Below are 26304 nucleotides of genomic sequence, written 5' to 3'. Positions count from 1 at the left end.
ATGGAGAGGGTACTCAAATGTTTGCTGATGGAGTGGCTAAATGGTTGACTGAACATTGTTCTTTTAGGTTTACCTTTTGTCCTTTGCTTAGTATTTTTCGTAGTCATTGTGTCTTCTGATGCTTGTGGCATAGCACTTCTCTCATTCAGCTGTTCCATGTGTTTCCCCGTTGCCTTTGGTGCTCTCAAGAAAATAAGAAAAGGAACAGAATGAGAGCAATTAAATGTTTTATTATGATTAAAAAATAATTATCATAATAAGTAATCTTTAAAAAATAATAAAGATTTAGTCAGGTGTCCTTTTTCTCATAGATCTGTATACCTGGAAGGAAAGTGACAACTTATACTGTGTGCCATGTAAGTGCTTGATATAAAATGTAATTGCATATGATGAGTTGATCACATACAAATGATGGTTTACGTAATCCAGTTACCCTGCAGTGAATGGGAAACTTTTTACTCTGATTATGTTTTTGACTTTCAGATTTGACCAAGGCTAAGCATTTTTTTTTGGACCGTGATAGTGTACTTGTGATTAGAAAGACCCTATCTGCATTTTGGGGGGGAAATTTTTTTTGTTTACGTGGACCAGCTGTGTTTTTATACCTCTTGTTTTCTTCCCCCTCCTTCCCCCTCCCTTCCCAGTCTCCAACCAGTTTACATTTTTGAAGAAATTGACAGGCTTGGAGGTGGGCACTTAGTAAAATAGGCAGGTTTCAGGGTGAGTCTTAATTATAAGGGTAAGTACCCCCCTCCTCCCCGTACGGTTACCGGGAGATTTGAGAGGCAAGATCCTAACAGCTGTGTTAACTGTTTAATGCAGATGCAACCTGGCATCCTTGTGACTGCACTGAGTAATCCACAGTCCTGTATCTTGTGCAGTGTGACAGTTAACGTTACTGTGGGTACTTTTAATTTCTAAATTTCCTGATTTGCATTTAAATGAACCATCCTAACATTGCATTAACTTAACCTTGCTATTAAAAAAATTGGCATTGAGTAGCTTGCTAAGGATATTCTAAAGCCTTGGAGCAGACACGTTTGAAGAATGATGTGGCTATTCTGTTGTAAATGAACATTTAATATCTTTAGAGAAGGTATGTAGCTCTTTGCACGAGTGAGGCAGTTTGCCAACAATCAGTCTCCTTGGTTCTGATGGAACTAGGTTTTTATTTTCTGCTTGTTGCTTCTCCATTTCTCTTTCTATCATAAAGATTGCCAGTCAAATGCCTACATCTCTGCCCCTTTCTGAATTTATAGAGAGCTTTTGCTTTATAGCCAGGATTGCTATTTATAAGGTAATGAAGACTGAATAACTACAGTTTAACTTTTTATTTGGTTCCACTAAGCATGATCCCTCCTGGAAAAACCTAAGGTTGCTGTAATTCATTAAGGTTGGCTAGCTTTAGTAGGTTTTGTAATAGATCTTGTGAAGGAATGCTCTGTAACTTAATTGGAAAACTGGAAACTGCCAAGAGTCTAAAAGTTATTTGTTTAGCTACTCTAAACAATACCATTAATTGTAGAGAAGCAGAAGATATGACAGATTAAGGCAGGAGCTTTGTCTTGGTAGGCTTGTAAATATTTTAAAATCAGGTTGCGTAAATTCAGTTCAACTAATGTTCAGTCTGTTCTGCATAAAGCACCTTGCCAGCAACATAAGGAATATAAAGCATAAGCATAGTTATATCCTTAAAATATACCTGGGAAGACCACAGGCTAAACCTGGGAAAAATTAGACTTAATAAAACAATCCTGGGACTATTGAGAAATAATAGTAAATGAAAGGAATACTAAAATTTCAGGGCTGGAAGGCCTTGGAGCTTAGAATTCAACCCCTTTCATTTTAGAGATGAGAAAACTGAGGATCCAGAAAGGTGAAGTGCCTTTTCCAAGGTCAGAGAATAAGTTAGTGACAAAGCAGGTACCAGAAGCCACGTTCTTTCCAGAGAACATATTGTCATTAGATCTTAAATGCTTTACTTCTACTTTTTGAAATCCTTTGAAGGTTGGGGTCACCAAAAGCATAACTTGGCTCCATAGTATAGTTTAATAATGTTTGGTGTCACTCTTGGCAGGGCCTTTGATTAAGGATGCTGCACAAGGCAGTCTGCTTCCATCATGGTTATTGAAAGACCTGAAAACACACTGAATGGGTTCTCAATTTTCAAGTGTCAGTATATTTCAGGTTTCTCAATGTAAGTGAGTGATTGAGTCCTTTACCTTAACACCTTTGGCGGGAGCCCGAGTATGGTGAATTTTTATGGAGGAGGCTGGAGACTTCCTCAGAGACTTTACTTAAGAGGATATGGAGTTCTAGAATGTAGAACTGGAAGGGATTTTAGGGGAGAATCTTGTTCACTGGCTGCAAAATGGTGACTAAGAGGGCAAACATAGTACTCAGACACGTTTGTTTGTCCTGCACAGTGGTAAAAGTCTTTGGAGACTTGCTAATGTTAAAGTTGGGAGATTTCATGTAAAAATCTGCATCTCTGGATCTCTTCAAAAATCAGTGATCTGCTAACCCTAGGTCTGTATGATAAAGATTGCCTGGAGGGGATGGGTAGCTGAGCACATGCTTTTGCCAAATTTACCAGTCCTGGCCCCTTCTGGTTGTCTTCCCAGACTTGGAGAGGTCGGATGTCATTTGCATTTGTTATTGTGCTTACTTACGCATTCTGCCTCTTTGAGTTAAGAATGATGGGAGATTATTTTGTACTTCAAAGCATCAAAAATAGGAAAACAAGAGACTAAGAAGCCTTTTTTGGGAGAACTGTTTATTTATTTATTTTTGGTGAGGAAGACTGGCCCTGAGCTAACATCTGTTGCCAATCTTCCTCTTTTTTGCTTGGGGAGGATTGTCGCTGAGCTAACATCTGTGGCAGTCTTCCTCTATTTTTTGTATGTAGGACACTACTGCAGCATGGCTTGATGAGTGGTGTGTAGATATGCTCCAGGGATCCAAACCCACGAACCCTGGGCTGCTGAAGCAGAGTACGCGAACTTAACCACTACACCACTGGGCCAGCCCTGAGAACTGTTTTTAATAATCAACATGTGTACAAATCTTCAGAAGACTCTTGTTCCTTCTCTAAGAAAAACCTAATTTTTCTCCAAGTTGGCAGAAGCCTTTTTTTTTTTTCCTTTCCTGACTGGCTCACCTTGGGCAGCTTCTTCCTTCCATTTTTGAGATATCTCCAGTCTTCTTTTTCCTCCGCAGTTTGCCTGTGGCCTGAGGCTCTGTCTCTGAGCTCAGGACTCTCATCCTCGTCCTTAGTTTTGCTCATGAAGGAAAAGTGGGCCCAAGCTGTGGATTCTAAAGCAGTAGGAATGCATGTGTGTGTGCTGTTTGGATCTTGAATTGCTGGTTTTCTAAAGTTACCAAGTCCTCAGGCCTAGCGACTTTCCCCAGGCAGGGACTGGGCTAACTGTCCTTCCCTGGGCTGCTTCCTTTCAAGAAGGCTTTTTATTTCAAGAAAAAAGGGAAGAATGAATTTCTTTGGGAAAGTGAATTGTTGTATGTTGTACTTGTTTAATAATTAAAACACAGGTGTGACCACATGTCCACTTGAAGCTAGCTCACTTAAGTTATCTCCTGGCTCCCTCCTCCTACAACCCTTCAAAGGTTTTCTGTTTTATTTATGTTGGTGCATTGACTATGGAATGCTAGGATACAGAAATGCAGGATCTGTGGGGCAAATCATTGCATCTGAAATGTCTTATCTGTGATATTTGATGACATTTGCTTGAGCTCTTGTCAGCCCTTTAGCAATCTAGAGCACTCCATCTTTTGTTTACTGACTTGGGCTGAGCAGTTTAGTGGACAAATAACCTTTAAAAATCAGAGTATAGGCCTGACATAATATGAGTGTAGAGAGCAAATTTGCCCACTTGCAATGAAACAAATTCCCTGGAAACTGGCATTCTGTGTTACTAGATTAAGCAAATCCAAAGTCTTTTTGGCACCCCATCTCCAGTGATTCTAGAATTTTTTGATGCTTAGATGTCTTCGTGAAATGTTAGATAATGCCTACAGTAAAATTTTCAGCAATATCTAAAGAGGTCTACCTATTTGTGCCTCAAGTATGCTTTTAAGGAGAGAATACAAACCAGTTTTTATATTAAAATTGTTAGGAGTGTGCTAGTCACAGACGTGTAGTCCTACCTTGTCTTGATCGTCATTTTAATATAGAATTTAGATGTTTGATGTTATTTTCTGTACAGAGTGTGGAACTGTGGTGATAAGGTAGTCACTAGTGAATATTTGACATTAATTAAAATAAGAAAATCACTCCCCACATTTCAAGACATCTCTCTCCCTCTCCTCTCTGCTCCTTCTCTCCCTCTATCCTCCTCCCTCTCCTCTTGCCTTCAGATTTTGTTAATTGTCTCAATTTTTTTTCCTCCCAGTACAATTTTCGTCCAGAATCACTGCATTTAGTTTTCATGGCTTTTTAGCCTCCTTTAGTCTGGAAGAATTTCTCAGTCTATCTTTGTTTTTCCTACCTTGACATTTTTGAAGACTATAGCCAGTTACGTTGTAGAATATCCTGCACTTTGATTTGTCTGTTTCCTCGACTTGATTGAGATTATGTAATGTTGTTAGGAAATACCATAGAAAGTGATGTTGTATCCTTCTCAGTACATCATATCAGGAGGTACATGATGTCAATTTGTCCCATTATTGGGAGTGTTAATTTGTTTTTTGCTGAGGAAGATTCACCCTGAGCTAACGTCTTGTCAATCTTCTTTTTTTTTTTCTTGAGGAAGATTAGCCCTGAGCCAACATCTCTGCCAGTCTTCCTCTATTTTATATGTGGGTTGCTGCCACTGCATGACTGCTGAGTGGTGTAGGTCTGCACCCAGGCTGCTGAAGTGGAGCGTGCTGCACTTAACCACTACTTTAACCACTATGCCACAGGGCCGGCCTCTTGGGGAATGTTAATTTTGATCACTTGGTTAAGGTGGTTAACTCTGCCGGGTTTTTTTTTTTTATTGTGAAGTTACTATATTTTCCCCCATTTGTAATCAATAAATAATCTGTTGGGAGTTACCATGAGACTATGTAAATAATTTAGTTTCTTAGTAAACTTTCACCCACTTGGTTTACCATTCTTCGATGATTTCTTGCCTGAATCAGTTATTATGATGATTCCTAAATGGTGATTTTTAAAAATACATTATTCCTTCTACTTTATTAGTTGCTTTCTTATTGTATGGAAGAACTTTTTCTTTTCCTTTATTCATATTAGCATGGACTCATGGATTCTCATTTAGTGGATCATAATCTGTATTATTTAATTTAATCATCACAAAAGCCCTCTGAAAGTAATGATAGTCTTATTTCATAAATGAGGAAACAAGTTCAAAGTGGTTAAGTGATGATCAAGCATGCCTTTTGATTGTACTGTCCTTCTTACATCTTGTAAAATATTCTATTTTTATTACAAAAATAACTTTTTCTAAATGCCTGTGTAATTTTATAATATTAGAAAATACAGTCAAGCAAAAGGAATGTTAAAACCACCCATAATGTTCACCTCTTAAGGTAACATCATTGTTAATATTTTGGTTCATACATCCAGATATCTTTTCCCTCCCTGCAGTTACACTTCATATTGTTTTGAAATCCCTTTTCCATCTTCAGTAGTAATGTGTTTTGAACATTTTCTCATAAGCTTCTACCCCCTCCTCCCCTTTTGTTTTCCTCAGGAAGATTGGCCCTGAGCTGACATTGGCTGCCAGTCTTCCTCTTTTTTAGTATGTGAGCCACCACCACAGCATGGCCACAAACAGATGAACCACTGACAGCGTAGGTCTGTGCCTGGGAACTGAACCTGGACCGCTGAAGTGGAGCATGTCAAACTTAGCCACTAGGCCACCAGGGCTGGCCCTCCCCATTTTTTTTAAATGAGAAATTTCGGGTATACAAAGAAGCTAAAAGAACAAAATCTGTGACACCTACCCACATGTCCTCCACCTAGACTGAACAGTTATGAGTATTTCTTCATAATTCCTTAATCTCATGTATATATTTTTAGTTTTGCTGAATCATTTGAAAGTTGCAGATGTCTTGACATTTCACTCCTAAATATTTCAGCATGCATTTCCTAAAAATAGTCATTTTTCTACATAGCCACAATTTCATTATCACACCTGTGAAATTGAGCAGTAATTCCATATATCATCTAATATTTAATAAATATTAAAAATTTACCAGTTTTCCTACAAATGTCTACATAGCCTTTTATTTCAACCTAGGGTCCAAACAAGGTACATTTATTGCATTAAGAGTCTTATATCTCCTGAGTCTTTTAGTCTAGAGTAGTTCTCCCACCCTCTTCCCCTAAATACTGACTTTTTGAATAGTTAAGCTCTCATTGTCTTGTGGGATGCCCTATATTCTGGATTTGTCTGTTTCTTCATGGTGTTGCTTAACATGGTTCTGTATCCCCTATAAACTTCTACTTCCTATAAACTTAAAATTCAGTTTAGGTTAGGGTTTCTTATCTTGCAAGTCCTTTTGGATTGGAAAAATTTTGTCCTTGTTTTCACTATTGAGAGGAATTTAGCATTTCCTTGTATTGTTATTTTATTTAATTAATTAATTTATTTAAGATTTTATTTTTCCTTTTTCTCCCCAAAGCCCCCTGGTACATAGTTGTATATTTTTAGTTGTGCGTCCTTATAGTTGTGGCATATGGGATGCCGCCTCAGCATGGCTTGATGAGTGGTGCCATGTCTGTGCCCAGGATCCAAACCAGCGAAACCCTGGGCTGCTAAAGCAGAGTGCATGAACTTAACCACTCAGCTACGGGGCCGGCCCCAGTCCTTGTATTATTAATGTAGACAAAAAACTAGTTTTTAGTTGAACCTGTAACTTTGTCACCATTAAGAATCTCAGTGCTTTTCATATCTGCAATAATTATAATATGGTATCTTGAAAAGGTATACATGTTCATTATTTCTTTGAAGTATTTATGAGACTTTTTGCCAGATCTTATTTATTATGTTAATAAAGAAGCACATATATTACTATATCGTACATTTGTTTGTGAAGTACAGTAGTCCCTCCTTATCCACAGTTTTGCTTTCTGTGGTTTCAGTTACCTGCGATCACTGGCCGTCCAAAAATATTAAATGGAAAATTCTAGAAATAAACGAGTCATAAGTTTTAAATTGCACGCTCTTTTGAGTAGTGTGATGAAATCTCTTGCGCTGTCCTGCCCCATCCTGATTCCTCCTGCGTGTGGCATGAATCATCTCTTTGTCCATCGCATCCGTGTTGTACATGCTACCTGCCGGTTACTTAGTAACCATCTCAGTTATCAGTTTGACTGTTGTGGTATCGCAGTGCTTGTGTTCAAGTAACCCTTATTTTACTTAATAACAGCCCCAAAGTGCAAGAGTAGTGGTGCTGGCAATTTGGATATGCCAAAGAGAAGCCACGAATACTTCCTTTAATTGAAAAGGTGAAAGTTCTAGACTTAATAAGGAAAGAAAAAAAATCATATGCTGAGGTTGCTAAGATGGACGGTAGTTTTTATTACAGTATATTATAATGGTTCTATTTAATGATTAGTTATTGTTGTTAATCTCTTACTGTGCCTAATTTATAAATTAAACTTTATCATAGGTATGTATATGTAGGAAAAAACATAGTATCTGTAAGGTTCAACGTTATCCTTAGTTTCAGGCCTTGGAATGTACCCCCCTCATATAAGGAGGGACTACTGTATTTTTGATAACTAAGTTTCAATATATGTTTGTTCTTTGTAATCCTTTGCATTGTATTTCATGCATTTTAAAAAAACACTCCGAGAAAGGGTCTATAGCTGCACTGTCCAATAGAAGCCACTAGCCACGTGTGGCTGTTGAGCACTTGAAATGTGGCTTGTCTGAATTTAAATGTGCCCTGTGTAAAATACATCCCACATTTTGAACACTTAGTACTTATGTAAAATGTCTCTAATAATTTAAAAAATACTCATTATGTAATGATGACAATATTTTGATATATTGTGTTAAATAAAATATATTATTGACATTAATTCCATCGGTTTCTTTTCACTTTTTTAATGTGGCTACTAGAAAATTTTAAATTACATAGGTGGTTCGCATTATATTTCTATAATGTGAAATACTGGTCTAGAGGCTTTACTAGACGACCAAAGGGATCCATAGCGTTGAAAAAGGTTTAGAATCCCTGTGTGGAGGATTCATTTGACTCAGGTTAAACATTTAATTTTGCTGTTGCTCAACTAACTTTGCTCAGTTTATGGTGACAGTGAGGCTCCTGAAAAACATTTAAAACTTTCTTTCGTCAAGAATACAGTATAGGTAATGTAGGGTACTTCATATTTTATACTATTAGGAGACATACCATATCAGGTGTTTAATTATTAGCAATGCTAAAGTTATTTAAGGGCGTGACCATTAGATCTCAACATTGTAAAGGTGTCTTCCCCTCTTTGTAATTAGTAAGTAACCTGTCAGGTGATAACTTTGGCACCTTACAAATCTGTTCCCCAGTAGCCTTTCATCTAATAGTAACATCCATTGATAATCCTTGCCTGAATCAGTTATTCCACTGGGGTTTGCAAAATGGTCATTTTCTAATTCTATTCTACATTCTTGGTGAAGAAATTTTCTCCCCACTCACTTCCTTTTCTTTTGAGGATCCCTCTGGTCATAGGATTTTTTATCTATCTACGTTGTAGGCTATTACAGTCATCATTCTTCTTGATACTCAAATTCGTAAATTTGGCCAGTGGAGCCTTGGTTCCTGTGTCTTTTCAATGTGATCTTGTTAGTCTTCGTGCCTTTCCTTGCTTTCTGCACAGTGGGATATCTCAGGCCTGGAATAAACCCCTCCCCCTCTTTTTTTGAGGAGTCCTGGTTCCCTTTAATGGGGAATGGTATCTAATAGAAATAAAGACCTGGTCGGTGACAACACCATTTTTTGTTTTTTCTAAATTTTGACGCCATTATCTTTTAAGAGCAGCACAGTATTCCATTTTGTGGTTGGGTTGTGTGATTTATTTATTCAACAATCTGTTTGAAATTTAGGTAGTTTCCAATTTTTAATGATTGAACATAGTACTGTTGTGAACATCATTGTATCCAAGTTTTTACATGCAGCTTAATTTTTTCTTTAGAGTAAAATTCTAGAAGTAGAATTTCTGGGTCATAAGAGTGCACCCTTTAAAGGTTTTAAATTTCTGTCAACAGTTTGTTCTCTGGAAAGTTTATATTAGTGTTTACCTCAACTGCATAGCTCTCCTGTCTTTCTTTTTTCTTTGATCTTAAAGGCACTACTTTTAGAAGCAAACACTAACTGCTTGGTATCTTTGTTGAAGTCTTTTCCCCTAGTCTTAAAGCCTCTGTCTAATGGAATTTGCCTTGACACTGATACAGTGATATTTGACTAAATGCGACTTGAAATTTCTTCTGGCTATGAGTGATGATAGCTGTAGGTGCAGAGGGCAGCAGACTCAAGCATTATGTTTTAATAGAGTAAGACAAGATGTTCTCTAAGAATCTGTCAAAAAATGAAGTGAGGCATACCTTTTAGATAATACTGTACTTGTAAATGTTGTGGAGTAAGAAAAATCAGAATCTCCTGTATTAACCTTTATTCATTTTAGTGTTTCGTCTTGCTGCTAAGTCTCTGTGGAAAAACTGGAAGTAAAAATGTCTTGGTGCCAGAGAAGCCCGAAAGGAAAAGCTATGTGTGTTTGGGAATGCCCTCTTATAATGTCCCTAATGTTTGTAATCTTGAAATCTTAAATATAAGAGGCTGTACAAGTTACTGGGCTCTCATGTGTAGGCTAGTAAGAATTTTTTTTTTTTCATCTTGTGGTGAATGTAGCTTTCCTGATGTAAAAGTCCTTAAGTTGCGGAAGATTTGTTATATATTTCGTATTTGTGTTTGATGTTTGCCTGACTTTAGCTTTTTGTTTCTCTCTCAGAAATGACTGCTGTCCACGCAGGCAACATAAACTTCAAATGGGACCCCAAAAGTCTAGAGATCAGGACTCTGGCAGTTGAAAGACTGTTGGAGCCTCTTGTTACACAGGTAAGAATCTGAAAGCAAATACATAGTTGTTGTAGCATGATTCCATAGCGGTAGGCCTGGATAACAAACACACAACAAGGTTATTTAGTTCAAAGCCTTTATTTGAGTGGTTGAGTTTAGGTTGATAGTACTTAGATGATTTGCCTCCACTACTAGTTAAATAATGATGCATGGATTCATTTAAACCTTTAGAAACACAGTTGCTACAATTTTTTTCAGTCTTATTGGCAGTAATAGGGGCTAGGGTTATATGGTACAACTTTCCAAATGTTTGCACTTTGCAGACATTTTCTTGATATCCTCTTTTCTTGGAAGGTATATCCAAGAAGGATGGGATATGGAGCCTTGACTAAGTCTCGTCACCCTGCTTAACATACCTTTCATTGTCTAGGATCAGTTAGCAGGTAATTTAATTTGAAGGTGTAGGTTTGGTATGTTCTGTTACAAACACAGACATCACAATGTGATGACATTTCATTAACTGTTAGCGACTAGCTATGCATTTTTAGTGTTTTGGAACAGTTTACTAGTATATGTGTGTGTGTGTGTGTGCGCATATGTGAAAGAGAGAAAGATAAATGAGATGTAGTGGCTTGTGCTATCGTTTTAAAAAACTCTATTCCAACTCATAAACTAGTATCATAAATAGTGTATATATATATATACACACACACACACACACAGACACACGCACACACATATACATACATACATACATATATATTTTAAAAATATATATGTAGAAGGGTGTGGTAAGACTCAGGAATACTTACTTTCTTGGAACCCATCTACTACAGCTCTCAGTAGGTCTTTTGTGTGGCGCGCTACACCAGTAACAAATCTTTAGTCATTTTCAACCTGAAGACCATCTGGTATTATATGTATTAATGATGGTTAATGTTCTGGGAATTAAAACACCATCACAATAGGCTACTTTGGGCAGTTGGTGCTTTCTTTCTTCAGGGCTTTACTAATTAATTGCTGAGATTTGTATGAATAAACTGAAAAGATTTCCAAGCAAATAATCATAAAACATTTGCACAGATTAGAAACAATCGAAAAATGTAACCTCCAGGTAAAGTTAAGTTCATTGTTAACCTTTTTCTGGAAGTTTTTTTTTTCTTGAGGAAGATTAGCCCTGAGCTAACTATTGCCAATACTCCTCTTTTTGCTGAGGAAGACTGGCCCTGAGCTAACATCCATGCCCATCTTCCTCTACTTTATACGTGGAATGCCTACCACAGCATGGCTTCTGCCAAGCCGTGCTGTGTCCGCACTCGGGATCCAAACCAGCAAACCCCAGGCCGCCAAGAAGCAGAACGTGCAAACTTAACCACTGCACCACTGGGCTGGCCCTGGAACTGATGACATGTAGTAGAGATGTCTAACTCATTTCTAATCCGTTGTTTTTGTTTTTTGGTGAGGAAGATTGGTCCTGAGCTAACACCTGTTGCTGATCTTCCTCTTTTTGCTTGAGGAGGAGTGGTCTTGAGCTAACATCTGTGCCCATCTTCCTCTATTTTTTGTATGTGGGTTGTCACCACAGTGTGGCTTGATGAGTGGTGTTTGTCCGCCCCTGGAATCTGAACCTGTGAACCTGGGCCACGAAGCGGAGTGCACGAATTTAACCACTATGTCACCGGGCTGCCCGTTTGAGTCTGTTTTTAATTTGTAAAATGATACTAAAAACCTAATGATCATGTTTGAGGAATTAAATATTTTATTTCTTACCTTACACGTTAAGATAGCTAAATTATCTTGGAAACTAGAGTGTCACTGCTGTATATCTTAAATATGCAGAAAGTTGTATGTTACTTGTTAATACTTAGTGGAATCTCATAAATATGATGTTTCCTTTTGTTATGAATAATTTATTCTTGCTGTCTTTAAAGATATTAGCCTCTCTGTTATTTTCATTTTAATTAACTGCAGTTTAATTTTCAAAAATGAAACTTTTAGGTTACAACTCTGGTAAACACCAACAGTAAGGGGCCCTCTAATAAGAAGAGAGGTCGTTCTAAGAAGGCTCATGTTTTGGCTGCATCTGTTGAACAAGCAACTGAGAATTTCTTGGAGAAGGGGGATAAGATTGCAAAGGAGAGTCAGTTTCTCAAGGAGGAGCTCGTGGCTGCTGTAGAAGATGTTCGAAAACAAGGTAGGTCAATATTGCTTTTTATATAGAGAGAGGCAGTCCTTTCTAGAAAATTAATCCTTGAAGGTGACTTTTTGTGGTCAGTATTCTCATTCTTATGCGTGTCAGTTGCCCAGTACCTTATTTAGTTATTGGCATTGTATTAATTTGTACTGGCTTAAGTTTTAATCAGGAGAAATGCTAACAAAGGAACATCTATTTTGGAGAATGTGAAGCCACTTCTCTTGGGTGTTCCAAGTAATAGTTGAGTCTTAGAAATGTAACACAATTTGATAGGAAATAAATAGGGCAGAAGTTTACGTTTCATCCTATGTAATACCTCGTTTTAGTTGATGCTGAAGATATAGGGGTGATAACATGGAAAAATGTCCAACCATTATGAAAATACCCTAGAAATTGCCCTATTCTGTTAGACTAGTGTGTTAAATCAACCATGCCTATTTGCAGTGGTTTGGGTTTGAAATATATTAAGTCTGGGGTTAAAGGAATCATGTTTTGGAAAACTCAGAATTAATAAAAAGTGAAATGGTAACCCACAGTTTACCAGTAGTTACTATTAGAAAAACTGTCATCATTATGATGCTACAAGTATGACAAGAGAACTTTAAATCTAGAAGATTAGTTTCTTGAAACTTGTAGTTTTGTGTTAAACTTCTGGTCCAACAGGAGGACTTCAACAGAGACATAGATTTTTGTAGGGCCATTGGATATCAGCGAGGTGAACTGAGCCCCTACTCTGTGCAGGGGTTTGCTTTCGCTGGTTTTTGGGAGAACCTCAGTGGATCTCTGATGGCTGACAGCAGTATGCATAGTGTATTGGAGTCTTATGTGAAATTCATCCTTGTGACAGTACCCACAAAGGGGCCATGAATTAAATGGAAATGCTGTCTCTAATTGTTCTGAATTTTAACCTGAAAACCTTGAATGGTAAATATTTTTCTCAATTTTCAGGCTGAAGATAAATACTTCTAATACTGCAAATGAGATTATTTAAATTTTATAATACTAGCTGGGTGGATGTATTAGTTTCCTAGGGCTGCCATAACATAAATTACTACAAACTTTGGGGCTCAGAACAACAGAAATTTATTTTCTCACAGTTCTAGGGGCCACATGTCTGAAATCAAGGTGTCAGCAGGGTTGATTCTTTCTTGGGGGCTCAGAGGAAGAATCTGTTCCATGCTCTCTCCTAGCTTGTGGTGGTTGCTGGCAGTCCTTGGTGTTCCTTGGCTTATAGACCCGTCACTTCAGTATCTGCCTTCATTGTCACATGACATTCTCCTTGGCTGTCGCTTTGTACAAATTTCCCTCTTAGAAGGACATCAGTCATTGAATTAGGATCCACACTAATCCAATATGACCTCATCTTAACTTGATTATATCTGCAAAGACCCTATTTTCAAGTAAAGCCACATTCACAGGTTCTGGGTGGGCATGAATTTGTAGCTCTTCAACCCAGTAGAGTGGGTTTTGAATGAATTTATTTGAAAGCAGTTTAATTGTTCAGGTCAGGACAATTTTTGAGCTTCCTGTTGAGGAAATCTGGTTGATTGTTACTTCATTGTCCTCTGTGAGAAAGTTTTGCTCTCCAGGCCTTCTTGCCTCCTATAAAGAAACTCACAATAATATTAATATGAATTTGGCCAAGTGTTCATTGAGTCTAGTGACTAAGATATTTATTTTCAAAATACAATTAATTGATGCAGGTAACTTTTTATTTCACTCTGTAAGTGTTCCTTGTTTCAGAAGTTTGATGCAGATGTATAGCAGTCGTAGTGCAATACATGCACCTTCCCCAAAATGCTCTCCCCCTCATTTTGAATGCATATCTAAATTTCTGTTTTCTTGTTTTTGTTTATATCTGAGAAAATCTTTTATGTGGCTCTGAATCATAAGTACTTGTCTGTCCTAGTCCAACTTTGCAGTTATTTATGATCATGATGTATTCACTGTAATTTGCCTCCTCCTTGGAAAAATCCACTAGAACAAACTGCTTCACATATCTGCTTCACATCATCATTACTGCATCAGATATGAAAAGCTAAGTGCCTTGCTTTTTTCTGTTGGCTTACTTTTTTCTTTGGAGAACTTAAATGGTGATGAAACCTCTCTCCTATCATAAATAGAACAAAATACATGTTATGAAAATGGTTAAGCTCAGATTCTTTAATCAGCCAAGCCTTGTTGGTTATGTTGTTGAAGCTGTTTATTGATCATTGGAAACCCTGTAGTGGCATTTAATATGTCGCAGATTCTTTGACACCCCTCCCTTAAAAGAGTCGAGCCTAACTTGAGCCTCTTGAATGTGTATAGAGACTCTCACTTCTGTAAAGAATAGAATTAGGGCTGGCCTGGTGGCGCGGTGGATAAGGTTGCACGCTCTGCTTTGGTGGCCCAGGGTTTTGTGGCTTTGGATGCTGGGCGCAGACATGGCACCGCTTATCAGGCCATGCTGAGGCTGCATCCCACATAGCACAACCAGAAGGACGTACAACTAGAATACACAAGTATGTACTGGGGGACTTTGGGGAGAAAAAGAAAAAATCTTTCAAAGAAGGAGTGGGCCAGATTTGACCCACAGGCTATAGTTAGCTGACCTCTGATCTAGGGTTTTCCCAGACTGTTAAAGATGTGAGCTTACTATGTTCAAAAAAGTATTTATAACACTTTTGAGCCAAAATTCATACCTTCTATATCTTTGAGTTTGTAAAGTCCTGTGCTGTCTATGCAATCGTAATTAATAACCAGAGATTTGAATCTATACAGTTCTCAGCATAAGTTAATTTCTCTCCGATTACATGAACAATAAACACAAACATTTGTGAATACACTAAAACATAACAACTGTCGGTGGGTAAAACATTCACATACCTAAATGCAGGGTCACTTTACCTCAAGGCCAGTGAAATGGCCAAGTGAGCCTCCTATGGTGGTTAGGAGCTAATTATTGATTTCATGGCATTCAAGTCCCTGTATCTGGGGGTTTCATTGTATTGCCAATCAGCCCAAACTAGTTGTTGAGTAACTACCTTATGGGGACTGAGGCATACATGTGCTTCTTAGATGTGTTCTTTTCTCTTTTTGGGACCCTGCTGACCCCCCACTCTGATTAGATCATTCTTACCTTATACTTTTCCTTCCTAGCTCTTATCACAGTGGTAGTTAAATTATCACAGTTTTCCCTTCTCTAGGCTCCAGCAGGACAGGTTCTGTGCTTGTCTAGTGACTGTTCTCTGTGGTACCTGTTATGCTGCCTGGCCCATCCTGGCACTTAAATGTTTAAGGAAGATAATCGACTATGTTCTCCAAGAACTGTGTGAGAAAAGGCTCTTGTCTCAAAAATTAAAATGAGTTTTCCTCCCCATTGCCAAATGTAAATACAGGGGTGGGTGGAGAATCTTTACTTTAAAAAAAAAATTGAGATAGAATTTATATAACATAAAATTCACAGTTTTAAAGTGTATAATTCCATGATTTTTATTGTGTTCACAGAGTTGTGCAGCTATCACCATTTTCTAATTCCAGAACATTTCATCACCCCAAAATTGTACCCATTAGCAGTCACTCCTCAAACCTATATATTTTAGCAATACCTAGAAAAGAGTGTCTAAATGTATTTGGTGAATCCTTGAGTAGGGCTCTGATGAGAAAAAGAGGGCGCTTAGCTGGGTGGGGGACATCCAAGAGGCAGAGATGGGAAGGCCTAAATGAAACTTCTTTGAAAAAGGAGAGATGTTAAAAAAAGAGAACCAGCGATGGTAGGTTGAAAGTGGAGTAATGAGGGATAGCTTCTACTAGAACAGAGTTTTTTATCCATTAGTTAAAATTTACAGTTGGATTTCAAAGGCTGAGATCAGAGACTTGCTGCTGCATCAGTAACTTCTTCCCTACAGCTCACGTATCTAGGTGGATGAAGGAGAAGGCCCAAAGAAGCTGGGATACACCTTTATGTATTCCTGCACTGTCCTAATGATATTCTGCTCTGTAAAGGGGCCAAATAGATGATTGGTATACTGGGTGACAATGGATTTCCTGGGAGAAAGCTTGTGTCAGAGAAACCAGAGTGGGGAAAGGGCTGAGTGACCTCATGTGTATGGTCTCTGATGAAGACAGGCTGTCTTCTAGCAGATAGGAGGCTGTTTTTCCTATTTTGTCCCAGAGCTTGTAATCAGGACACATGGACATGAAAAGTAAATTAATAGCGTGAGTGGCATGCAAGGAATGGAGTGGAATAGAGGATAAGCATGGGATTGGAAGAGTTTCCTGAAGGTGCACTGGATTTTGAAAGGTGGAGGAAGGGAGAGGAAAAAGTCACTCAGGAAGGAAAAACAGCAGACTCTGCAAGATGTGCATGGGCGACAGTGAAGGTTGAAGGTCTTGACTGGAGAAGGGTGCTGGGAGGAGAGGTTAGGAGAAAAGCATTTGGAGCTAGAATTTAGAAGGTGGCTTGGAATGCCAGGTGAAGAAGGGAAGACTATCAGGGAAATGATAAAGAATCAGATAATTCTGTGGTTGGGATAGGTCTCGCAGATTCAGGTTTCCGTATATTTGACTATCTGTGGTTTCCGTATACTTGAATATCTGTAGTGACACAAGACTTGTACCCCTGGAACCAGCTTTTTCCAGCGTTGCCTTGTGTTTATTTAAAAAGCCTTTTCTCCTTAAACTGAAGTAGTTCTCCTTAATGTTGTTCCTGTTTTAAGAAGTTCTGCTATTTGGGCAACACAGAATATGAGGAAAAGTGGTCTTTGGGGAGATGAGTCTCTCAGCTATGTGCAGGAAGAGTTAAAGGGGTTGGGAGAGAGAGCCTAGAGGCAGGACCAACAGTCAGGAGACCACCACAGTGGTAGGGGGTGAGATGGAGCTATTAAGGAAGGGACTGCTGTAACAGACAATGGAAAAGGAGAATTGGCCAGATGTCATGCACGTTAACTGCCAGCTTGGCCTGTGCAAATGGCTGATCTTCTTTTTGATAAAACTGAGGATCTGGTATGTGAAAAATTTATCATGTGTAATAATTTATTTTCCTGTGACTTGAATCATGTAGGGTGTGTGTTGAAGCAGTGTGTACTACTAAAGGTGAATTACATAATTAGCATATTTTCCTCGGCTTAGAGTCATTAAGATTCTGCTGTTCTAATTTTCAGTCAGGTTAAAAAAATTTTGATTACAATATTTTCTTCAGTGTTTATTTACACTAATAAAAAGTCAACTAACAGGTTATTTTATTTTTATTAACTTTTTATTTTGATTCATAGGAGTTGTAAAGATAGTACGGAGCCGTTCAGTATACCCCTTACCCATTTTCCCCCGATGGTTACATCTTATGGAACTATTGTACAATGGCAACACCAGGAAATTGACATTGGCACAAAATGTGTATATAATTCTCTGATTTTTATCACGTGTAGATTTGTGTAACCACCACTGCAATCAAGATAAAGATCTATTCCATCAGCACAAAGCTCTCCCTCATGCTACCCCTTTATAGTTGCACCCACACTGCTTACACTCCCCACCATCCCTAACCCTTGGCAACTAATCTGTCTTGGTCTCTAATTCTCTCATTTCAAGAATATTGTATAGGAGCTGGCCTGGTGGCATAATGGTTATGTTGGTGTGCTCCACTTCAGTGGCCTGGGGTTCACAGGTTTGGATCCTGGGCCTGGCCCTGCCCACTGCTCATCAAGCCATGCTGTGGCAGCATCCTATATACAAAATAAAGGAAGATTAGCATAGATGTTAGCTCAGGTACAATCTTCCTCACCAAAAAAATAAATAAATAAATAAAAAGAAATAATAAGAAAAAGAATATTGTATAAGTGGAATCATACAGTGTATGGCCTCTTGAGATTGGCTTTTTTTCACTCAACATGATGCACTTGAGAGCCATCCAAGTTGGTGTGTTTATCAATAGTTTGTGACTTTATTGCTAGATAGTATTCCATGGATACTCTATGGTCTGGATAAGCTTGTCTTTTCAACTTCTTAACAAGTCTTTTGCATGGTAAAGGTTTTTGATTTTGATGAAGTCCAATTTATTGATTCCCTCTCACCCCAGTTTGTGGATCATGCTTTTGGTGTCATGTCTAAGAATTCTTCACCAAGCTTTAGCTCATGAAGATTTTCTCCTGTTTTCTTTTAAAAGTTTTGTAGTTTTACATTTTACATTTAAAGCTATAACTCATTTTGGGTTAAATTTTGCATAATGTGTGGGGTTTAGGTATATTTCATATTTTTTTCCCCATGGACATCCAGTTACTCCGGTATCATTTGTTGAGATTCTGCTAGAGATTGTATTGAATCTGTAGATTGCTTTAGGTCATATGGACTTTTTATTTTGCTTTTGTTTTTTTATTCTTGACTATATAGACTTCACACTAGCTTTTTCTTTTGGTCTTTTAAAATGTTTTTTTTTTATTGTAATTTGATGATTTTATTAATGTAGGGCTTTATATATCTATATCTCCTAGGTTTTTTTAAGTTGAGGTCATACTAGTTTACAACTTTGTGAAATTTCAGTTGTACCTTATTATTTGTCAGTCCCCATATAAGTGTACCCCTTTGCCCTTTGTGCCCATACCCCAGCACCTTTCCCCCTGGTAACCACTGAGCTGTTCTCTTTGTCCATGCATTTGTTTATCTTCCACATATGAGTGAAATCACATGATGTTTGTCTTTCTCTGTTTGGCTTATTTTGCTTAACATGATATCCTCAAGATCCATCCGTGTGGTTGCACATTGGATGATTTTGTCTGTTTTTTTGTGGCTGAGTAGTATTCCATTGTGTGTTTGTATGTGTGTGTATATATACATATATAGATAGATAGATAGATATCTTTATCCAGTTGTCAGCCGATGGGTATTTGGGTTGCTTCCACATCTTGGCTATTGTGAATGATGCTGCAATGAACATAAGGGTGCATAAGTCTCCTTGAATGGTTGATTTCACGTTCTTTGGATACATACCCAATAGTGGGATAAGTGGGTCATATGGTATTTCAGTTATTAATTTTTTGAGAAATCTCCGTACTGTTTTCCATAGTGGCTGCACCAGTTTGCATTCCCATCAGCAGTGTATGAGGGTTCCCTTTTCTCTACAACCTCTCCAACATTTGTTATTTTTTGTCTTGGTGATTATAGCCATTTCATTGGATCTAAAGTGATATCTTAGTGTAGTTTTCATTTGCATTTCCCTGATGATTAGTGATGTTGAACATCTTTTCATGTCCTTATTGGCCATCTGTATATCTTTGTAGAGATGGCTGTTCATATCCTCTGCTGACTTTTTGATTGGGTCATTTGTTTTTTTGTTGTTCAGTTGTGTGAGTTCTTTATATATTATGGAGAGTAACCCCTTGTCGGATATATGATTTGCAAATATTTTCTTTAAATTGATGGGTTGCCTTTTTGTGTTCTATTTTATTTCATTTTTGGAGGAAGATTGGCCCTGGGCTAACATCTGTGCCCATCTTCCTCTATTTTATGTGTGGGACAGCTGCCACAGCCTGGCTTGATGAGCGATGTGTAGGTCTGTGCCCGGGGTCCCAACTGGCAAACTCCGGGCTGCCGAAGTGGAACATGTGAACTTAACCACTACACCACTGGGCTGGCCCCTGGTGGGTTGTCTTTTTGGAAGCTCTTTAGCCTGGTGAAGTCCAACCTGTTTATTTTTTCTTTTGTTTCGCTTGTCCGAGTAGACATGGTATTTGAAAAGATCCTTTTAAGACTGACGTCAGAGTATACTACCTATATTTTCTTCTAGAAGTTTTATGCTTTCAGGTCTTACATTCAAGTCTTTGATCTATTTTTGAGTTTATTTTTGTGTATGGCAAAAATAGTGGTCTACTTTCATTCTTTTGCATGTGGCTGTCCAGTTTTCCCAACATCATTTATTGAAGAGACTTTCCTTTCTCAATGATGTTCTTAGCACCTTTGTTGAAGATTAGCTGTTCGTAGATGTGTGGTTTTGTTTCTGGGCTTTCAGTTCTGTTCCGTTGATCTGTGTGCCTGTCTCTGTACCAGTACCACACTGTTTTGATTATTATAGCTTTGTAATAGTATATTTTGAATTCAGAGATTGTGATGTCTCCACCTTTGTTCTTTTTTTCGGGATTGCTTTAGCTATTAGGAATCTTTTTCTTGCCCCATATGAATGTTAAGATTCTTTGTTCTGATTCCGTGAAGAATGTCATTGGGATTGCATTGAATCTGTAGATTGCTTTATTTAGTATGGACATTTTAACTATGTTTATTCTTCCAATCTGTGTGCATGGAATATCTTTCCAGTTCTTTATGTCATCATGTATTTCTTTGAGTAATGTCTTTTAGTTTCATTGTATAGGTCTTTCACCTCCTTGGTTAAATTTATTCCTAGGTATTTTATTCTTTTTGTTGCGATTGTAAATGAGGTTGTATTCTTTTTTTTTTTTTTTTTAAGGAAGATTAGCCCTGAGCTAACTGCTGCCAATGCTTTTCTGTTTTTGCTGAGGAAGGCTGGCCCTGAACTAACATCCATACCCATCTTCCTCTACTTTATATGTGGAATGCCTACCACAGCATGGCGTGCCAAGCGGTGCCATGTCTGCACCCGGGATCCATCCAAACTGGCAAACCCCGGGCCGCCAAATTGGAACGTGCACACTTAACCGCTGCACCGCCGGGCCAGCCGCGGGGTTGTATTCTTGAGTTCTCTTTCTGTTAGTTCGTTATTAGAGTATAGAAATGCAACTGATTTTTCTAAGTTGATTTTGTACCCTACAACTTTGCTGTAGTTGTTGATTATTTCTAATAGTTTTCCAATGGATTCTTTATGGTTTTCTGTATATAAAATCATGTCATTGCAAACAGTGAGAGTTTCACTATTTGAATTCTTCTTATTCCTTTTTTTTTGCCTAATTGCTCTGGCCAAAACCTCCAGTGCTATGTTGAATATTAGTGGTGAAAGTGGGCATCCTTGTCTTGTTCCTGTTCTCAGAGGGATGGCTTTCAGTTTTTCCCCATTGAATATGATGTTGGCTGTGGGTTTATCATATAAGGCCTTTATTCTGTTGAGGTACTTTCCTTCTATACCCATTTTATCAAATGTTTTTTTATCATAAATGCATGTTGGATCTTGTCAAATGCTTTCTCTGTGTATATTGAGATGATCATGTGGGTTTTATTCTTTATTTTGTTAATGTGGTGTATCACATTGATTGATTTGAAGATGTTGCTGTGTCCCTGGTATAAATCCCACTTGATCATGGTGTATGATCTTTTTGATGTTTTGCTGTATTCGGATTGCCAGTGCTTTGTTGAGGATTTTTGCATCTGTGTTCACCAGTGATATTGGCTTTTAATTTTCCTTATTTGTATTGTTCTTGTCTGGCTTTGGCATCAGGGTGGTGCTGACCTTGTTGAATGTGTTAGGAATAGTTTTGTCTTCCCCACTTATTTGGAATAATTTGAGAAGGATAGGTATTAAAGCTTCTTTGAATGTTTTGTATAATTCTTGAGAGAAGCTGTCTGGTCCTTTATTTTTGGGAGGTTTTTGCATACTGTTTCAATCTCTTTACTTGTGATTGGTCTATTCAGATTATTTATTCTCGATTCAGCTTTGGGAGGTTGTAAGAGTCTAAGAGTTTACATATTTCTTCTAGATTTTGCAATTTGTTGGTATATAATTTTTCATAGTATTCTTTTATAATCTTTTGTATTTCTGTGGTATCTGTTGTAATTTCTCCTCTTTCATTTCTAATTTTATTTATTTAAGCTTTCTTTTTTTCTTAGCGAGTCTGGCTAAGGGTTTGTCAATTTTGTCTATCTTCTCAAAGAACCAGCTCTTTGTTTCATTGATCCTTTCTACTGTCTTTTTTGTTTCAATTTCATTTATTTCTGCTTTGATTTTTATTATTTTCCTCCTGCTGACTGTGGGCTTTGTTTGTTCTTTTTCTAATTCTGTTAGGTGTAGTTTGAGATTGCTTATTTGTTAAGGTAAGCCTGTATTGCGATGAATTTCCCTTTTAGGACCACTTTTGCTGCGTCCAGTATGAATTAGTTTGGTATGTTTTCATTTTCATTTGTCTCCAGATATTTTTTTATTTCTCCTTTAATGTCTTAAATGATCCATTGGTTGCTCAGTAGCATGTTGTTTAGTCTCCACATCTTTGTCCGTTTCTCAGCTTTTTTCTTGTAGTTAATTTCTAGTTTCGCAGCATTATGGTTGGAAAAGATGCTTGGTATTATTTCAGTCTTCTTAAATTCATTGAGACTTACCTTGTTTCCAAATGTATGGTCTGTCCTTGATAATGTTCCATGTGCACTTGAGAAGAATGTGTATTCTACTGTTTTTAGATGAAGTGTTGTATATATATCTAAGTCCATCTGGTCTAGTTTTTGTTTAATTCCATTGTTTCCTTACTGACTTTCTGTCTGGGTGATGTATCCATTGATGTAAGTGGAATGTTGAGGTCCCCTACTATTATTGTGCTGTTGTTAATATCTCCTTTTAGGTTTGTTAATAGTTGCTTTATGTACTTTGCTGCTCCTGTGTTGGGTGTATAGATATTTCTAAGTGTTATGTCCTCTTGGTGGAGTGTCCCTTTTATCATTATTCCATCTTGTGTTGTGAGTTTGTAGTTAAAATGACAAGATTGTAATTATTTTTCATGTTTCCTTCCGTTTATCTTTAATGTTACACTTGAGTGTTTGCTAACCTGTTCTGATGGATAGCTACAATTATCTTATTTTTTCTATCTATCTCCTTACCCAGGGCTTTGTAACCCCTTTCTTTTTCTTTTTTTTTTTTTTTTAGGTATGAGGGCCTTCTTGAGGATTTCTGGGGTGGGGGTGGGGGTCTTGGTGTGATGAACTCCCTTAGTTTTGTTTATCTGGGAGAGTTTACTGTTTCATCATATCTGAAGGATGTTTTTGCTGGATAGAGTATTGTTGGCTGAAAGTTTTTGACTTTCAGAGTTTTGAATATATCATTTCACTCTCCTAGCCTGTAAGCCTTCTGCTGAGAAATCTGTTGAAAGTCTGATAGGGGTCCCTTGTAGAGTATTTTCTTCTGCATTGCTGCCCTTAGTATTTTTCTTTGTCATTGACTTTTGCCAGCTATGCTACTATGTGCCTTGCAGTAGGTCTTTTTACATTGATATAGTTAGGCAATCTGTTGGCTTCTTTAAGTTGCATTTCCACATCCTCCCCCAGGTTTGGGAAGTTCTCTGCTATTGTTTTTTTGAACAAGCTTTCTGCTCCATTCTCCTTCTCTTCTCCCTCTGGAATACCTATAATCCTTATGTTGCATTTTCTAATCAAATTGTATATTTCTTGGAGAATTTCTTCATTTCTTTTGAGTCTTAGTTCTCTCTCCTCCTTGATCTGAAGCAGTTCTATATTGCTGTCCTCAGTATTGCTGATTTGTTCCTCCATAATATCAGCTCTATTGTTCAGGGAATCCATATTCTTCTTTACTCATCCATTGTGTTTTTCATCTCCAATATTTCTGATTGGTTCTTTATAGTTTCAATCTCTTTTGTGTAGAAGTTTCTGAATTCATTGAACTGTCTATCTGCATTTTCGTCTAACTCGTTGAGATTTTTATGATAGCTATTTTCAGTTCTCTGTCATTTAGATCATAGATTTCTGTGCCTTCAAGATTGATTTCTGGGTACTTGTCATTTTCCTTCTGGCCTGGAGATTTCATATATTTTTTTATACTGCTAGATGGAGTGGATTTGTGCTTCTGCATAGTAGTAGTATTTGATCGCTGCTTTCACCTGCTGCCACTGGCTGGGAGTCAAGAGCTGTGTATTCTGAGCCTGCTGTGATTCATGGATCAGCTCCCAGCCACTGCTTTTCTGCCTGCTTAACTGGGGTGCTGGGTCGGGGGGAGGGGCACTTGCTTTCTCCTGTGCAATCTCAGGGGTTTGTTGCTCTGCCCTCTCTGTCCGCTCTCCTGGGCTGTTAGCTCGATGTACACTGCTGTGATAGCTAGTCACCTCTGTGTGGGGCTTTTCCCTGGGCTGTGAGGGACCTCAGAGAGAGATGGTGTTCCTGTGGAGGGCCCCCCCTTCCCTCCTGGAGCTGCGTGCAGTCCCTGGGTTGCTGCCCTTTGAGAGGAAGAGAAGATTTCTCTACCTCGTTCCAGTTCCTTGGGGGTGGTGGGTGGGGATTCCAGCACCCCTACCTTCAGACGTATGGCTGCATATGTCTCTCTGATGTCTGTTGTGTTGTGTGGATGTCCTCTATTAGAATATAAATGTCCTTTCCGTTGTGTCTTAGAGGGGAAAGCTCACTCTGCCATGATGCTGACATCATTCTAACACTAGCTTTTTGGTGATATGGATATTTTAACCATGTTAATTCTCCCAGTCCATGAGTGTGAAATATCTTTCCATTTCTTTCTGTCTTCTTCGATTTCTTTCAGTGATTGGTTAAATTTATTCCTAGGTATTTTATTCTTTTAGTTGTGATTATAAATGAGATTGTCTTTCTGTTAGTTTGTTATTAATGTATAGAAATGTAGCTGATTTTTGTATGTTTGTTTTGTACCCTGAAACTTTACTGTGTTTGTTAATTATTTCTAGTAGTTTCTTGGTGGATTCTTCGTTATTTTCTATATATAAGAATCATGTTATCTGCAAATAGTAACACTTTTACTTTTTCCTTCCCAGTTTGGATTCCTTTTCTTTCTTTTTCTTGCCTAATTGCTCTGGCTATGACTTCTAACACCATGTTGACTAAGAGTGGTGATAGTGGGCCTCCTGTTTTGTTCCTCTTCTTAGAGGGATAGCCTTCAATCTTTTCACTGTTGAGTGTAATGTTAGCTGTGGGTTTGTCATATATGACCTTATTATGTTGAGGTACTTTGTTTCTGTACCTACTTTATTGAGAGTTTTTATCATAATTGGATGCTGAATCTTGTCAAATACTTTTTCTGCATCTGTTGAGGTGATCATGTGATTTTTATTCTTTTTTTTTTTGAGGAAGATTAGCCCTCAGCTAACTACTGCCAGTCCTCTTTTTTTTTGCTGAGGAAGCCTGGCCCTGAGCTAACGTCCGTGCCCATCTTCCTCTACTTTATATGTGGGACGCCTACCACAGCATGGTGTGCCATGTGGTGCCATGTCCGCACCGGGATTCGAACTGACGAACCCCAGGCTGCCAAGAAGCAGAACGTGCGAACTTAACCGCTGCGCCACCGGGCCGGCCTCCATGACTTTCATTCTTCATTTTGTTAATGTGGTGTATCACATTGATTTGTGGATGTTGAACCATCTTTGCATCCGTGTCATAAATCCCACTTGATCATGGTGTCTGAAACTTTTAATGTAATCAATTTGCTAATATTCTGTTGAGGATTTTTGCCTCTGTATTCTTCAGCGATATTGGCCTATAATTTTCATGTTTTTTGCTTCGTTTTGCTTTCTGAGGAAGATTTGCCCTGAGCGAACATCTGTTGCTCATCCTACTGTTTTTTTTTTGCTTGAGGAAGATTAGCCCTGAACTAACATCTGCACCAATGTTCCTCTTTTTGCTTGAGGAAGATTGTTGCTGAGCTAAGATCTGTGCCAGTCTTCCTCTATTTTATGTGGGATGCTGCCACAGCATGACTTGATGGGTGGTGCTAGGTCTGTACCCAGGATCCAAACTTGTGAACCCTGGGCTGCTGAAGTGGAGCATATGAACTTAACCACTGTGCCACTGGGCTGGCCCCAGTCGTCTTCTACTTTGCATGTGAGATGCCTCCACAGCATGACTGATGAGGGGAGTAGGCCCATACCCAGGATCTGAACCCATGAACCCGGGCTGCTGAAGTGGAGTGTGCAGAACTTTAACCACTCAGCCACTGGGCTGGCCCCCTAATTTTCCTTTCTTGTGTGTAGTTGTCTGGTTTTGCTATCAGGGTAATGTTGACCTCATAAAATGAATTAGGAAGTGTCCCTTCCTCTTAAATTTTTTGGAAGAATTTGAGAAGGATAGGTATTAATTCTTCTTTGAATGTTTAGTAGAATTCACCAGAGAAGCTGTTTGGTCCTGGAGTTTTGTTTTTTGGGAGGTTTTTGATTAGTGGTTCAGTCTCTTTACTA

General features: G+C 38.2%; 1 protein-coding gene across 6 annotated transcripts in view; it reads left to right on the top strand.

The window, feature by feature from the left end:
• Positions 1–26304, top strand: part of CTNNA1 (catenin alpha 1) — a 311563-nt gene that overhangs the window by 146718 nt on the left and 138541 nt on the right. For 5 of the 6 annotated variants that reach the window (XM_070518130.1, XM_070518129.1, XM_070518127.1 and 2 more), the window contains 2 exons: positions 9971–10077; positions 12037–12232. In XM_070518130.1, coding sequence (XP_070374231.1) covers positions 9973–10077; positions 12037–12232 — 301 coding nt within the window. In that variant the 5' untranslated portion in view covers positions 9971–9972. Of the gene's footprint in view, positions 1–316; positions 357–9970; positions 10078–12036; positions 12233–26304 lie in introns of those variants that run through there. The other variant, XM_070518131.1, reaches the window with a different exon arrangement.

The sequence above is a fragment of the Equus asinus genome, chromosome 9 (assembly GCF_041296235.1).
Source record: "Equus asinus isolate D_3611 breed Donkey chromosome 9, EquAss-T2T_v2, whole genome shotgun sequence".
Classification (NCBI taxonomy): Eukaryota; Metazoa; Chordata; class Mammalia; order Perissodactyla; family Equidae; genus Equus; species Equus asinus.
This window is presented reverse-complemented; position numbering and strand designations above follow the sequence as displayed.